Genomic DNA, 13736 nt, shown 5'->3' with positions numbered 1-13736 from the left:
ACTGCCGCCCTCCCGCCTTCCGCTTCAGCTAATTCAATAGAAAGCAATACGCCTCAGTCCCTCGTGGTACCTTCTTCGCTGGGTTTTATGAGACACCAATCTCTCAGAAGTCCTTCCAGAAGAGTCGACAAACGACCGACCGTGTGTGGCCCATCCCCATCTTGGCATCTCGGCATCTGACAAGCAAGGTCCTTGTATGTGGTGTCGTGTCGTGTGGCATGCTTCAATGCGTCCGTATGCTCGCGCCTCTTGTCTTTGTCTTCAACTACGGCGACTTTAAGCTTCCGAGCACGTCAAGGCTGCCGCCATGGACGACAACAAGCGTCTAAGCACCGCTTCCAATAGGCAAAGTGCTATTCCACGACCGACTTCACGATTACCATTGCCCCGAGCCTCAGTCGTTCCAACCGCCACCTCCAAATCAACCTCCAACGGCCTGCGCACCGCTCCATCCAGAGAAAGCCTCAGACCACGCTCAAGCAGCAACGATGCCCGAACGAGCACTACAAATTCCAGGTTGCGAACCTCGATTTCACGAGACCAGCTCAATGCACCCTCCACTTCTGCTTCTTCGAGCAGTCTTCGGAGGCCGCAACGATCGGCGGGGCCGCCTATAAGTTCACAAGGCGCAATACAAGGAGCAAAGAGTCGAAGTGTGTCGCGGGATCCTGTTAGTCGGATTACTGGTTCTCAACAGCCGCTTGGCCCCCGAGGGAGACAATCCTCTGGGCACCTCTCTGTTAACTACAAACGAGACGAATCGCCTATGGACGAGGAGAATACCCAAGAAATGCTTCCGCCCCTGACACGCTCAACGGGCGAGACTGCCTCTTCTTTTGATACCATCAAAACCCCGTCGAAGAAGTCGTCGAGGCCGTCTCTCAGCGAGAGGACCATTGAGACCCTTTCTCAATTACCATCCTCGCCTGTAATCAAGCGGAACGGGTCGAGCTTTCATGATAGACCATCATCGCGATCAGGAAGTGGGGGTTCACGGCCAGGTTCGAGCTATCAGTCTGATGGGTCTAGTGCGCCGGCAGGAATGTCGTTAAGCCGCCCAGGATCTAGCTCTGGCCCGGCTGATGGTTTTTACACCAACTTCAGAGCTTCAACCAACGCGTATCGGCCACCATTGGCGTCGGTCCAGGGAACTCCAGGCCGGCGGACGTCGGCGCTCCCAAAGACACCAAATGCAAAGCCCTCTCCGGTGTCTGGCAAATACCAACCGCGTGCCTCGCTTGGCCCTCGGACACCGAGCCCAGATAAGAACCTGAACGTATCAGTCTCCAAATATGGCTCGAAAACTGTGGCCCCGCGACCACTGAAGCAAAGGGCTTCCGTCAATGGTCTTTTCAAGAAACCTTCCATGTCGTCCCTTGGCAAGCCAGAAGCCACATCCGAGCTGCCTTTCCGGCCATCGCGAAAGATATCCCTGGCATCGGAGAAATCCTCAACAACATCCGCCGAGGACCACAACCCGTCAAGTGCCTCCACGGCGTCTACGGCGTTGACATCTGACTCTGTTGAAGCCACAGGAGCGAAAACATCTTCGGCTGCATTACGAGAACAGATTGCCAAGGCTAAAGCAGCCAAACGCGCCGCTGCAAAACAAGCATCCGAGGCTACATTGCTTCCTGCCGTCAAGTCACCGCTTATCCCCACCGACACATCCTTCGACTTCGATCTCCCGGATGATCCGTTCAATCAGAATCAATTCGAAACGTCAAATCGTAAGGTAATGCAGGCAAGGATCACAGGCAAGGATCAATGGGGCTCGCACGACAGGCAAACTCAATATCTCAGCCATGGGTCTCAAGGAGATACCAGAAGATGTTTTGAAAATGTATGACCTAGAGGCAATTGGCAAACAAGGCGGGTCATGGGCGGAAAGCGTAGATCTGACGCGTTTCGTCGCGGCCGACAATGAGCTGGAGATCATCGATGATTCTATTTTCCCGGATACCAACCCAGCTGATTATGCGGACGACGAAGACGGGCAAGGACACCAGTTCGGTGGCCTGGAGAGTCTAGATCTTCATGGGAACATGCTGATCTCCGTGCCAATGGGGCTTAGGCGGCTGCAGCTCCTAACCTCATTGAATCTGGTAAGTTATTTCGGCTCTTTAAGGCTCGAATGGCGTGGCTAATGACTTCACAGACCTCAAACAAGCTAGCAAACAACTGTCTCGGAGTGATATCCCAAGTCACCAGCCTGCGCGACCTCAAACTGGGCAACAACCTTTTATATGGTGCGATGGATCCATGCTTCTCCAAACTAGAGAACTTGGAGACTCTAGACCTGCACGGAAACGAGATCACCGCATTGCCTGAAGGGATCGAGAATCTTGCCAGGCTTCGGATTCTGAATGTGAACGAGAACGCCATCGATTCCCTGCCCTTCAAGGCTTTCGCCAAGCTACCCCTGACCGAATTACTTGCTCGAAAAAACAGACTGGCTGGGACGCTGATCCACCCAGAAGTCGAGAGCCTTCCTCAGCTGCAAGTGCTGGATGTGTCGGTAAACCAAATAACATTGCTAGCCTCAGTCGACACACCAGGCGCGCTTGCCATGCCATCTATCCATCAACTCACTATATCATGCAATCGGCTACGAGCCCTTCCCAATGTTGGATCTTGGAAGCGTCTCCTTACTCTGAATGCAGATGAAAATAGCATTGCGGCTATTCCAGATGGCTTTACCAGCCTCGAGAACCTCAAGCATGTTGATTTCACCAGCAATGATATTCGGATGATTCCACCCGAGATAGCGCGTATGGACAGTCTTAGCATGCTTCGTATCTCGGGGAATCCATTGCGCGACAAGAAGTTCACCTCGTTGACAACGGAACAGTTGAAGTCGATTTTGTTTACGAGGCTCGAACTTCTACCAGAGGAGATCGGTGGGGTTGAGAACTTCAGTAATGGCGTTGATACTCAAAATCGCCCAAGAAAGGAGAGCATTGCTATGCCGGTTATCAAGGAGACTCCTCAGGCACACGACACTAGCGACGAAAGCTACGATGACTTCGCCACACCCCCAACCTCCGCTCCCCATTCCCCGGCACGGTCACGATCTCATACACTAAGCGGCCAGACCTGGCCTGTTAAGACCGGTGGGATTCTGGATCGATCCAACACCCAATCCTCGTCCCTTCACCCTGTCGTCTGTTCTAAAATGGCAGTTGAACAAACGATTCGCGACATCCGCTTGGGCCATAATACCTTCACTACACTGCCGAACTCCCTGTCTTTCTTCGCCGACACCCTCAGCTCGCTGACGATTGCACACAACCAGTTGGTGGGTGAGAGCTATCTGGGTGAGGAGCTTGATCTTACAGCGCTCAAGGAACTCAACCTATCTCACAACCACATCACCAGCCTGGGGCCATTGACGGCACATCTCCGAGCACCCAACCTACAGAAGATTGACATCAGCTTCAACCGCGTGGTATCACTGCCTCGGCTGCGCGAGTTCTTCCCCAGCTTGACGGTGCTCCTTGTATCCAATAACCATTTGGAAGATCTAGACCCGGAGTCCATCAAAGGGTTGAAGATTGTGGACGCGAACAATAACGACATCCCCCATCTGAACCCCCGACTGGGACTTCTTGGGGGAACAGGGAACCTGGAGAGGCTAGAAGTCAACGGCAATCGCTTCCGCGTTCCTAGGTGGAACGTCCTCGAGCGCGGTACGGAAGCCACGCTGCGATGGCTCAGGGGTCGGGTCCCGGTTGCCGAAATGGCGGAATGGAAGGCTAAAGCCGGCAATGCGGAGGACGACGGGAGCCCCAACGATGTTGATTAGGCGGCGTTGCTGGTGAGGCTTGCATAGGGTGTAAACTGAATCAACTGGGGGTGGCTGCTTTTTATGACTTTGGTTTGCTTCACGTTTGCGCTTCATCATTCGTTCCTGGGCTTGCGCGACCAAAAGAGATACCACTTTGCTTTGGCGGGATAGTCCGGCCTGTATTATTACTATTGCACATTGGCGGGGTGTTCTTGTTTTTGGAGGGACTGTGTTCGAAACGACGGGAAAATACGCGCGCGTGCAACACAACATGCTATAACACATGCATGTATGGTCGGTCGGGTTGGTGATGGGTTTTACTACCATGGGCTTATGCAGGGGGATTCAAAATAGGAATTTAATGAACATTTCTCACGAGCTGTATGACGTATCAATGAATCTAGATGTCCAAGGTGATCAACCGCCAGATTAGTTGAGATCGTTTTCGATGTCTTTTGTCAAGCCTCCCTGGCCAGGCAGGGTACGAGGATTGTTGGGGGGTTTCAGCTAATCGCCAACGTCTTTCAAGGTCAGTCCGACTATGGATCGGTGTGGCAAGGAGTTCACGATCAAGTATGACCAAAGATGCAATTAGACAAGATCCTTAGGTATGGCACAGACAAGGTCATAGAATAATCAATCACAGGGAGAGCGAAGCCTCGCTTGGGATCTGTGTGACGGCTCAGGCCACATATAGCAGAAACATAATATATCTTACTAATAGGAACGAAGAAAACGACGCCGTGTTGATTGGCAACATCGGGTGCATGTGTTACCCAAAGGCGGCGGAATATCACGTTGGTCACTGGCATTGATTCAAAATGATAGAAGACAAAATAGTCCCAATGCAATTCGTGTTTTGATTGACTAGTAGTTAAACATGGCTCAGTTAACATTGAGAGTAAATTACATTAGATTATGATTATAGACACAAGAACATCTTCTCTTCACCTCAGGCGAATGCCAAAATTGTGCGCCAACATCCACACTGCACACTCATCCCCGCTTCAACTCTCTCTCTATCTCTGTGTCAGGGGCTTTACAAGAAAGCGACAGCAGCGACCATGATGGCCAGGAAGCCGCTACCGACCTTGGCGGCGCCAGCGGTGACGACGGGCGGGGTCTGGACGGGGTAGCCGCCGGCGGGCATGGTGCCGGAGGGCTGGGCAGCGCCGGCGGGGTAGGTCATGCTGCCGGAGGGCTGAGCGGCGCCAGCGGGGTAGGTGGCCGTGGAACCGGCGGGGGTGGTGACCGGGTAGGGGGCACCGGGCTTGGTCACGAGGGTGCTCGAGGCCTGGACGGGGGCGGTGCTCGAGACGGACGAGGGCTCGACGGGGATGGTCATGCTGCTGGCGGGCTGGGTGGCGTAGCCGCCGGCAGGCTTAGTGGGCTCAGCAGGGGACTCGCCGCCCTGGGTGGTGGTGGCGGACTTGGGGGGCTGGGGCTGGGCCGGGTACTCGCCACCGTTACCACCAGTAGGCTTAGCAGGGACGGCGTCGGTGGAGCTGGCGGCGGCGGGCTTGGTGGGCTCAACAGGGGACTCGCCGCCCTGGGTGGTGGTGGCGGACTTGGGGGGTTGAGGCTGAGCCGGGTACTCGCCGCCCTCGGTGGGCTGCTCAGGCTGCTTGGGCTGCTCAGGCTGCATAGGCTGAGCAATGTAGTCACGAGCGGGCTTGGGGGAAGTAGCGTAGCCACCGGTGGGCTTGACGGGCTGAGCAGGGTACTCACCGCCGTTACCGCCAGCGGGCTGAGTGGGCTGGGCAGGGACAGCGTCGGTAGAGCTGGCAGAGGCGATAGTGGGCTGAGCGGGGGTGGTAGCAGGCTGGACGGGGGTGGTGGCAGGCTTGGGGGAATCACCACCGTTTCCGCCGGTAGGCTTCATGGGCTGAGCAGAGTAAGCGCCACCGGTAGGCTTAGCGGGGACAGCGTCGGTAGAGCTGACGGAAGCAACAGTGGGCTTGGCAGGGACAGCAGTGGTAGGCTTGGGGAGTCGCCGCCGTTGCCGCCAGTGGGCTTAGCAGGGACGGTGGTAGGGTGAGCGGGAGGGGTGACGACCGAGGTCTTGTTGCAAGGAACCATGACGGTGGAGTCAATGACCGAGGTGGTGACAGCGGCAGAGGTCTTAGGGTGCTTGGGGACAGCAGCGGGACCAGTGATGGTGACGGTGGTCTTGTCTCCGCCCTGGCAGTTGGGGCAGTCGACGAAGGTGTAGGTCTGCTGGGGGCCGTTGGTGGTGGCAGCATCAGTAGCAGCAGTGGCGGTGACGGAAGCAGAGCCCTTGCCGTTGCCGTTGGAACCAGTAGGCTGGGGCTTGGTGCCGTAGCCGTTGCCGTTTCCATTGCCGTTACCGTTACCGTTACCGCCGTTGCCAGCACCGTTGGCAGGGCTGGAAGCAGAAGCGGAAGCGCTGGGACCGTTGTTACCGCCGTTGTTACCGCCGTTGCCGCCGCCGTTGCCGGCGCCGTTGCTGGGGCTGGAACCAGTAGCAGTGGTAGTGCCGGTGACGGAGGCAGGGCCGGAGCGAGTGGCAGTGGCAGTAGCAGTGGTAGGGGCGTTGCCGCCGTTGTTACCACCGTTGCCGCCGTTGTCGCCGCCGTTACCACCGCCGTTGCCGTTGCCGTTACCGCCAGTAGGGCGGGGGCCGTGCTCGCAGTTGGTCTTGGTGGGAAGCTCGCCGATCTGGACCATGATGCTGGGGTCGAGGTGGATGAGGCTGACATCGTTCAGGGCGACGTCGACGTCAACAGCGACACCGACATCGATACCCCAAGACTCCTCGGAGACAGGGCAGCTGGGGGTATCGCAAAGGTCGAGCTTGACGTTGACAATGTCGGCGACGACAGCGAGGGCGACACCGGCACCAACGTCGGGCAGGATGGGGAGGAGATCGTGCAGACCAAGGTCAAGGCCGACGATGGCAGCGACGCGGAGGCGGAGGAAGGCCTCAACCTTGGCGCAACCAACGTTGACAGTGACGGGCAGCAGCTTGACGAAGGTGCCGTCAACATCGGCCTGGATAGGAAGCTCCTCCAGGAGGTTGGTGGTGATCTTGAGCTCCTTTCCGAGGGAGACCTCGGCGCCGAGGCTGGCAGAGATGGGAAGCTCAGCGGACAGGATCAGGTCGAGGTAGACCATGGCCTTGACGTCGAGAAGACCGTCGAGCTTGAGCTCGATGACCTGGTCGGGCTTGAAGAGCTCGAGGGCGATGTAGGCACCAGCGTAAAGGTCGACCTCGAGGTCGAGCTTGGCGTGGAAGTCCTTGATGGAGACCTCAAGGTAAGGCAGGGGCTCGGCACCGACGGTCAGGCCGACGTCACCGTGGACACCGCAGTCGTTGCAGATGACGGCGAGGCCAAGGTCGACCTCGGTGTCGAGGTCGACAACGTTGGGGATGGTGGCGGCCAGGTCGACGGCAGCGACGGCAACCAGGGGCTCCTCGAGGAGCTTGACGTCGACGTTGACGTGGGCATCGACGATGTGGCCGTTCTTGAGCACATCGGCACCGGCATCGACACCGTTGCCTCCGATCAGATGTCTAGGGGCCAGAGGGCTAGCCACGGCAGCCGAGGCCGCCAAGGCGACGGCCGAAAGGCCGCGGGTAGAGAAGAACATGTCTAAGGAAGGACAGTTGTATTCGCAATTAAAGAATGGACTGGAGAAGTATGAATACTATCTCCTTAAAAGAGTGACTGCCGAAAGCAAGAGCGAACTGGACTGTCCGTCTGTTGGATGCTTGAGGGCTGAGGAGTAAGAGAGAGAAGTCGGAACAGAGGCGGCGGAAGGGCTTCTTTTCTAGACGAGCTGGCGAAATGAGAAGCTGCCGGGCCACATGCCAATCCCGATCTGCTCCCCCTATGGCAAAGGTCGAAGCCGGGTATGGATTCGCCCAAGAACATGGCAGGCGTGGCCGAAGGCGTGGCAAGCCAGAAGGCAAGCATCGCTGCATGGCCCGAAGGACGCGTGCGAGGGTGATTCGGATCGTCGGGCTAACAATGAGCAAATGTCCAACGGTCCATGGTTCGGCAGGGTCACAATATCGACCCGCGGTTGGCTCGCCCACTTCCTGCTCGCCCTCTGCAGGACCCTGGGCAGAACCTGGGCAGCGGTCAACTTGCTCCTTGGGAGACTGGCTCAGACTGGGGGGGTTGCAGTGGAGAGGCTGCTGCTGCTCGCTGCTGGTTCCTGTCGAAAGACTGGGGATGGCGCCGGGGTCTGTGTATGCACGTGCAATTAATTGCCCGCACCAGACCCGTCGCTGGCCCGTTGCTGGACAGCTAGAAGACTCCGTATGGCTTCTTCTTCTTCGCCATTCCCACCCGAACCAGACGCGGCTCTGCCGTCGCCTGCATCCGCTGGACGGATCCCCATCGTCGTGCGCCGCGGTGGCCTGCCTACGGCGGCAGGCCCGAGGACTCTTCGTGTGCTGATTGACCTGTCTAGCTGTCAGCAGTACCGCCAATAGTGTTCCACGCTTGCCCGCCGTGGACGTCTACCGCACAGTAGCTTCGCACCTTAGATGATCACGAGAGGTGCAGGCCGCAGGCAGCAGGCTGTAGTAGGCTGGCAGGCATATTGTACACGCAATATCAAAAGGTTCGGACTTTACTTTAGCACTTGGCCTAGCCGTTAGCAGCAGTGACGTTAGCAGGTTAGGCTTCACAGGGCCAGTAAGCAGCAAGACAGGGCTTCTGGCAGGGCCACTTAGCGGGATCCCCTCGACCCAAACCCGTTTCTGACAGGTAGTGGGGGGTGCCGCCACTAGCGACTAGCGAATTTGATAGGGATCGGCATTGGAATCTCTTGGCGTCGCCCAAACGCCCTTTTGCTGCAGCGCGACCAGCGTCGTCCACGCAGCAAGGCAGTAAGGGGTAGCCAGTCATCATCTTGCTGGCGCCGATGCTGGCTGCAATGGCAAATGGTCCCCAATCAAAGAGATGAGGACCAGATTTGCTGTCTGAGCGGCATCGAACACCAACAGGATTCGACAAGCCGGTCGCTGTTCCGGCCACACAATGACGCCTCCAATGCACATTACGCATGCGTATACGGGAAATGGATCACGGCAGTCACGGCCACGACCGAAGGAAAACCCAACGCCGGTCTGCTCCGTTTCCAATTTCAATACCGGGTACCTCTCGCCCACATTGGCTGGCTGGTGCTTCGTGTCAACACGAAGCTAGAGAAGCACAGCCGATTCCAAATTCCCATTCCTCTGGTATGGAATCCATACCTACATACGCACTACCTACGTACGTAGCATCTAAGGCTTGAGCGTTTCATTCTGCGGGGAACAACCACTGACCTAGCCAGCTAGCCCATCTAGTCTATCCAGTCGAGAATCTCCGAGGCTTCTGCCGAGGCTTGAGTCTGCCAGTCTTGCTCGCCTTCCTTGCTTTGGGAAACAATCTCGTTCGACATCACTTCATTCTTGCGTCTTCAATATCTGCTAGACTCCACGATCTAGACAGTAAACGCTCAAGTTCCTGTCCTTTGAGGTTCAAGGCGTGATAAGTAATCTCTTCCTGCAGGTACCATCCCCATGCAGGCACCTCGACGTGGCTGGCATCAACAAAGTTTACTTCGGCTTTCTCCCGACTTTTTTCTGTCGTACGATGCCAACACCTTTTCTTTCTTTTTCTTTCTCCAATAATGGATCACTAATAAGGCGGAGAAAATAAGAAAGCCGTCAGCAGTCAGTGAGTCTGGAATCACACGCGTCGCTATGTGAACCCCCTGCAGGCAGAGGCGATGTAAGATGTGATCAATATTTCCAAATCTGAAAAGCTTCTCCCTCGCACCCACTGCTTTGCATTCCAAGCTCTGTGATGGTGTAACAACTAGGCAGCCAGCAGCCAAATCAAGGGTTGCATAGCCGTTACATATATGCCGATCAATAATGAAATTTTCCTGCAAGTCCCCAAATAATTGCCTAGGCCACAGCCCTGCATGCTACTCTGTCGACTCAGAAGGGAAAAGGAAACTGCAGATCCGCTGCCTTCCACCCCCGGCAGATTTTGGCAATGTTGTAAACATTTATTACGTCCAATCGCACACAGACAAAAGTCGAAACGCATGGATATTCCAAGATTAAGATCTGATTAAGAACAAAAGCCTTAGAGACTTCCATCCCTTCCGGGGGATCCTCGCAGAAGTTAGACACAATCCAAAAGCACTCTCATTGCCGCCGCTGTCAGGCTGTCCTGGCCCGCATTAAATCGCTCGTTATAGCGTATGTATGTCCCCCCCTGGGGCTGGATCGTTGCCGGCAAGCCGAATAGAGCAAAGCAGCGCAGGCTATGCGGGATCATGATGCCTGTAGTTTGTCCTGTATTTGCCGTATCCCAGACGCCGTCTTTTCCCTCTGCTCCTCTTGTATACGTCTAGGATGGGCGCGCGTGTTGGGGTAGAGACGAGGCTCGTTCCTAGATGTGATAGAATCCTAGCATTGGCCCATCTGGAGAGCCAACCCCATGATCAGAACCATGATGGCGCCATGGGCAGCAGGGGCGGGAAATATGGCGGCAAGTCACGTATGCATATCCCGGTGAGTTGCGCGCAGGGTGTGAGTAGGTGGTTGATGACTTTACGTAATTACTGTAGCCCAGCTCGTCCACCCCTTGCTTTTTCTTTGCAGAGTCTGAATAAAACCTCGCAAATCGAACCGCTTGTAGCAGCAGACATGCTTAATATCTCTCAGCTGGTAAGCAACTCGACTATTAGCAGTGTAGGTGATATAAAAGGCCTAAGCTGGCATCTTGTCTTTTCCCTACTTTTTATAACAGTCCACGGTTTACTTTACTGTATCTCTAAGGAAGAGGACTATGTGATGCCCCTAACAGGTTGACAGAGTCTAGTCAGGCCAAGCCGTACCTGCAAATATCCCATCTGCATGTAGTCTGTATCTTATACTGAAAAGAAACACAAGGATAATGGCTGTTCCTCCTCCAAGTCTCTGCTGTAATATGGCCCGCTGTACGTGTATCGAACTGGATGTATTCATTTTCTTATTCTCGGAGTTGAGATATTATTTTTAAATATGTCCAGGAAAATAACCCATGCGCTTTTTCGCTTCCGCCGCGTTAGCTTTATGTGATTTGAAGGGTCTAGAACAGAAAAATAAATAGGGGTTAAGAATAAGAGGCTGTGATATAGCTACATAGACCTCGTACTGTTCTTCTGTAAAGTCATGCTCTGAAACTCTCTTACGAAAAGGGGTGAGTCGTTGTATGAAGTAGAAATGCTTTTATAAGGACGTGTTCGCTTTCAGATGGTTTATCGTCAGCAAGGCCACTCAGACCGGATAGAGACATAGTCTTCGGACAAGGAATATGAGCCGTGATCCAGTGAAGTGTTCTCGAACGCCGCCTCCCCGTCCCTTGGCTGGTTCTGGGATCTTTTGCTATTCATCGCTACGTTAGTTGGCCACTCTGGCTGAAGGCTATATTGACGTCGGGTGGCTGCTGATCTGACAGACCGAGCTCCCGTCCGAATTCCTGTTGGCGCCGCGCCGATGAATGTTGTACGTTCTGTGTTGTGTTGAATCGGACGCTGCCATCATGGTCCTTAGACATCCATCCACGGCACTGCTGCCACTTCCGTCGTCGCAGAGCCTAGGTCGCGTTCGGTGCGTTTCAAGCCAGATCCGTAACAGCTCGTTATAATGTTCAGCTGATGAGGCCAGTTCACTATCGCTTCTTGCCTCTTTCCACCGGATAGCGGGCTCTAGATACGTCGCGCGAGACTGAAGGCGCCGATAGTCTGGTCTGGTTTAGATGCTGTAGCAGGGGCAGTGCGGTTGCATGCAGCCAGTGTATAAAAAGCCACATCAGCTGCTGCGCAGCCATAGTCAGATCTTCATCCAATAAACACTCTTTTAATCTTCTCTTCGAGGCCCTGGTGGCTAGCATACCGTACCAGGTGTTTTCAATGCTGCTTGATCCCAGCAGGGCTTCGGGGTATCCCGAACAGCCACCAATTGCTCCGCGGGTCGACTCTCCCTTATCGAGATGGTGGTCGGCGCCCACTCCATGACAAACAACAAGGGAGCAGGGGAGGGAGGTGGAATTGCCAGGTCTCCGCGATAACATGAGGTTGTGGTTCCCAATTGTGAAAAGGGAAGCATCTCAAGGGAAGAAAACCCCAATATTGCCTTATATTCAAGTGATATATATATAACGACTCGCTGTCGTAGAACTCCACTGATGCATGGTAACATTTGCCCCAACCATTGTCTGGGTTGAATCCAGAAACTTTTCCCATCTCCCATCCGGATGATATCCTCCCTCCCATATCGCTCGTGTGATATACATTAAACTGTTGAAGTAGGCTGCGCGCCGATAGCCCGTCCTCGAAAACCTTTTTACAAATTCATAACTTCGTTAAGAAAAAAAAAGAGAGTTGGTTGTTCTCCCCCCCTCTCTCGTCTAAGGCTCGCCCCAGATCTCGTCGGCGATCTGTCGCACGAGGGCCAGCTTGTTCTTCTGGTCCTCCTCGGACAGCGGGTAGCCGGACTCGTGGGTGGAGAAGCCGCACTGGGGGCTGACGCAGACGCGCTTGAGGGCCTGCTCGCGGGACTCGCCGCTGCCCTGGGCGACGAAGTCGGCGGCCGTGTAGATGCGCTCCTTCATGGCCTCCTTGTCCTCGAGGTCGCGCAGCTTGGTGCTGATGACGCCCACGACGACGTTCTTGTTCTTGGGCAGGTACTTGAGCGGCTCGAACCCGCCCGACCGCTCCGTGTCGTACTCGAGGTAGAAGGTGTTGACGTCCAGGTTCTCGAACAGCTTCTGCGCGATGATGTCGTACGCGCCCTCGGCGAAGTGGCGCCCGCCGATGAAGTTGCCGCGGCACAGGTGGATGCCCGTGTGCATGTCGGCCGGGCACTTGCTGATGGAGTCGTTGTACAGCGCGATGTAGGCGTCCAGGAGGTCGTCCACGGTGCCCTCGTTGTCCTTGTCCTCTTCCCAGCCCTTACGGAACTTCTCCGAGCAGAAGTCTAGAGGCGCCGACGTGTCAATACAGGGCTCAAGTTACTACTGATAAGGGGAAGAAAGATTTTACTTACACGCCATGCCGGGATCATCGAACTGCACGTTGCGCAGGCCAGCCTCGTAGAGCATGGCCAGCTCGTCCTGGTAGCACTTGGCGACGTCCTTGAAGTACTCGGCGTCGTTGGCGTAGGCCTCCTTGGTGTAGGCGCGTCCCTGCTTGTAGCGCATGTGGAACCAGGCGGGGGTGATCATGGTGAGCTTGATGTCCTTCCACTCGCTCTCGGGCAGGGCGGCCTGGACGAGGCGGAGCTCGTGCAGGTTGGAGACGGAGCGGGCCGGGTTGTGCTTGAGCTTGGCGCCGGCGATGACGCTGTCGCCGGGCATGACGTGGCGGTCCTTCTCGATGAGCGAGACGACGTCCGGGTGGTAGAGGCGGAACATGGAGCCCTCGGCGTTCTCGAGGCGCAGGCTGCCCTCGAGTTCGTCCCAGAACAGGCCCCAGAAGCGGGTACGGTTGTACTCGCCCGACGTGACGGCCTTGATGCCGACGTCGCGCTGCATCTTGACGACGTTGGCGACAGCCTCCTTCTCGACGGCGTGGAGGCCGGCCTCCTCCTCCGAGACGCCCTTGTCGCGGATGTTGGCGCGCACCTCGAGCAGGTTTTCGGGGCGCAGAAGCGAGCCCATCTGCTCGGCCCTGAAGGGTGGAGCACTGTGAAGTTGGCTAGCCATGTTTGATAGGTGAGTGTTCCGATAAGGTTTCACGCGACAGATCTAGGGTAACGGCGTCGGGGAATAAAAAAGCAAGTCGGATATAGATGTTTCTCTCTTTCTCTCAACTCCCAGACATAGAGAAGAAGAAGGGGAAAACCTAAGAGATTTGCTGACAGCAGTAGTTTCGATCTATCTACAAGATTTGGTCTTTGTGGTGCGGGGAAAGCGCGACATAGCGTCTGGAGTGC

At 55.6% G+C, this 13736-nt stretch overlaps 3 protein-coding genes across 3 annotated transcripts; 1 reads left to right on the top strand and 2 right to left on the bottom strand.

Moving 5' to 3' along the window:
- Nucleotides 1-307: 307 nt before the first annotated feature.
- On the top strand, nt 308-3805 carry PG998_013316 (uncharacterized protein; the record flags this gene model as incomplete). The annotated part of the gene is given in 3 exon segments (XM_066880132.1): nt 308-1730; nt 1750-2105; nt 2159-3805. 3 exon segments carry the CDS (start codon nt 308-310, stop codon nt 3803-3805), a joined length of 3426 nt encoding a protein of 1141 aa, XP_066724271.1.
- A 1021-nt stretch (nt 3806-4826) lies between these two features.
- Nucleotides 4827-7399, bottom strand: PG998_013315 (uncharacterized protein; the record flags this gene model as incomplete). The annotated part of the gene is made up of 2 exons (XM_066880131.1): nt 4827-5672; nt 5813-7399. The coding sequence occupies 2 exons, from the start codon at nt 7397-7399 to the stop codon at nt 4827-4829; spliced, it is 2433 nt and encodes an 810-aa protein (XP_066724270.1).
- A 4811-nt stretch (nt 7400-12210) lies between these two features.
- Nucleotides 12211-13506, bottom strand: PG998_013314 (UROD/MetE-like protein; the record flags this gene model as incomplete). The annotated part of the gene is made up of 2 exons (XM_066880130.1): nt 12211-12779; nt 12849-13506. The coding sequence occupies 2 exons, from the start codon at nt 13504-13506 to the stop codon at nt 12211-12213; spliced, it is 1227 nt and encodes a 408-aa protein (XP_066724269.1).
- Nucleotides 13507-13736: the final 230 nt, after the last annotated feature.

This window comes from Apiospora kogelbergensis (assembly GCF_038363985.1).
Source record: "Apiospora kogelbergensis strain CBS 113332 chromosome Unknown utg000009l_segment0_segment0, whole genome shotgun sequence".
In the NCBI taxonomy this organism is placed as follows: Eukaryota; Fungi; Ascomycota; class Sordariomycetes; order Amphisphaeriales; family Apiosporaceae; genus Apiospora; species Apiospora kogelbergensis.
Note: the sequence above shows the minus strand (reverse complement) of the source record. Positions and strands in the feature narration are given on the sequence as shown.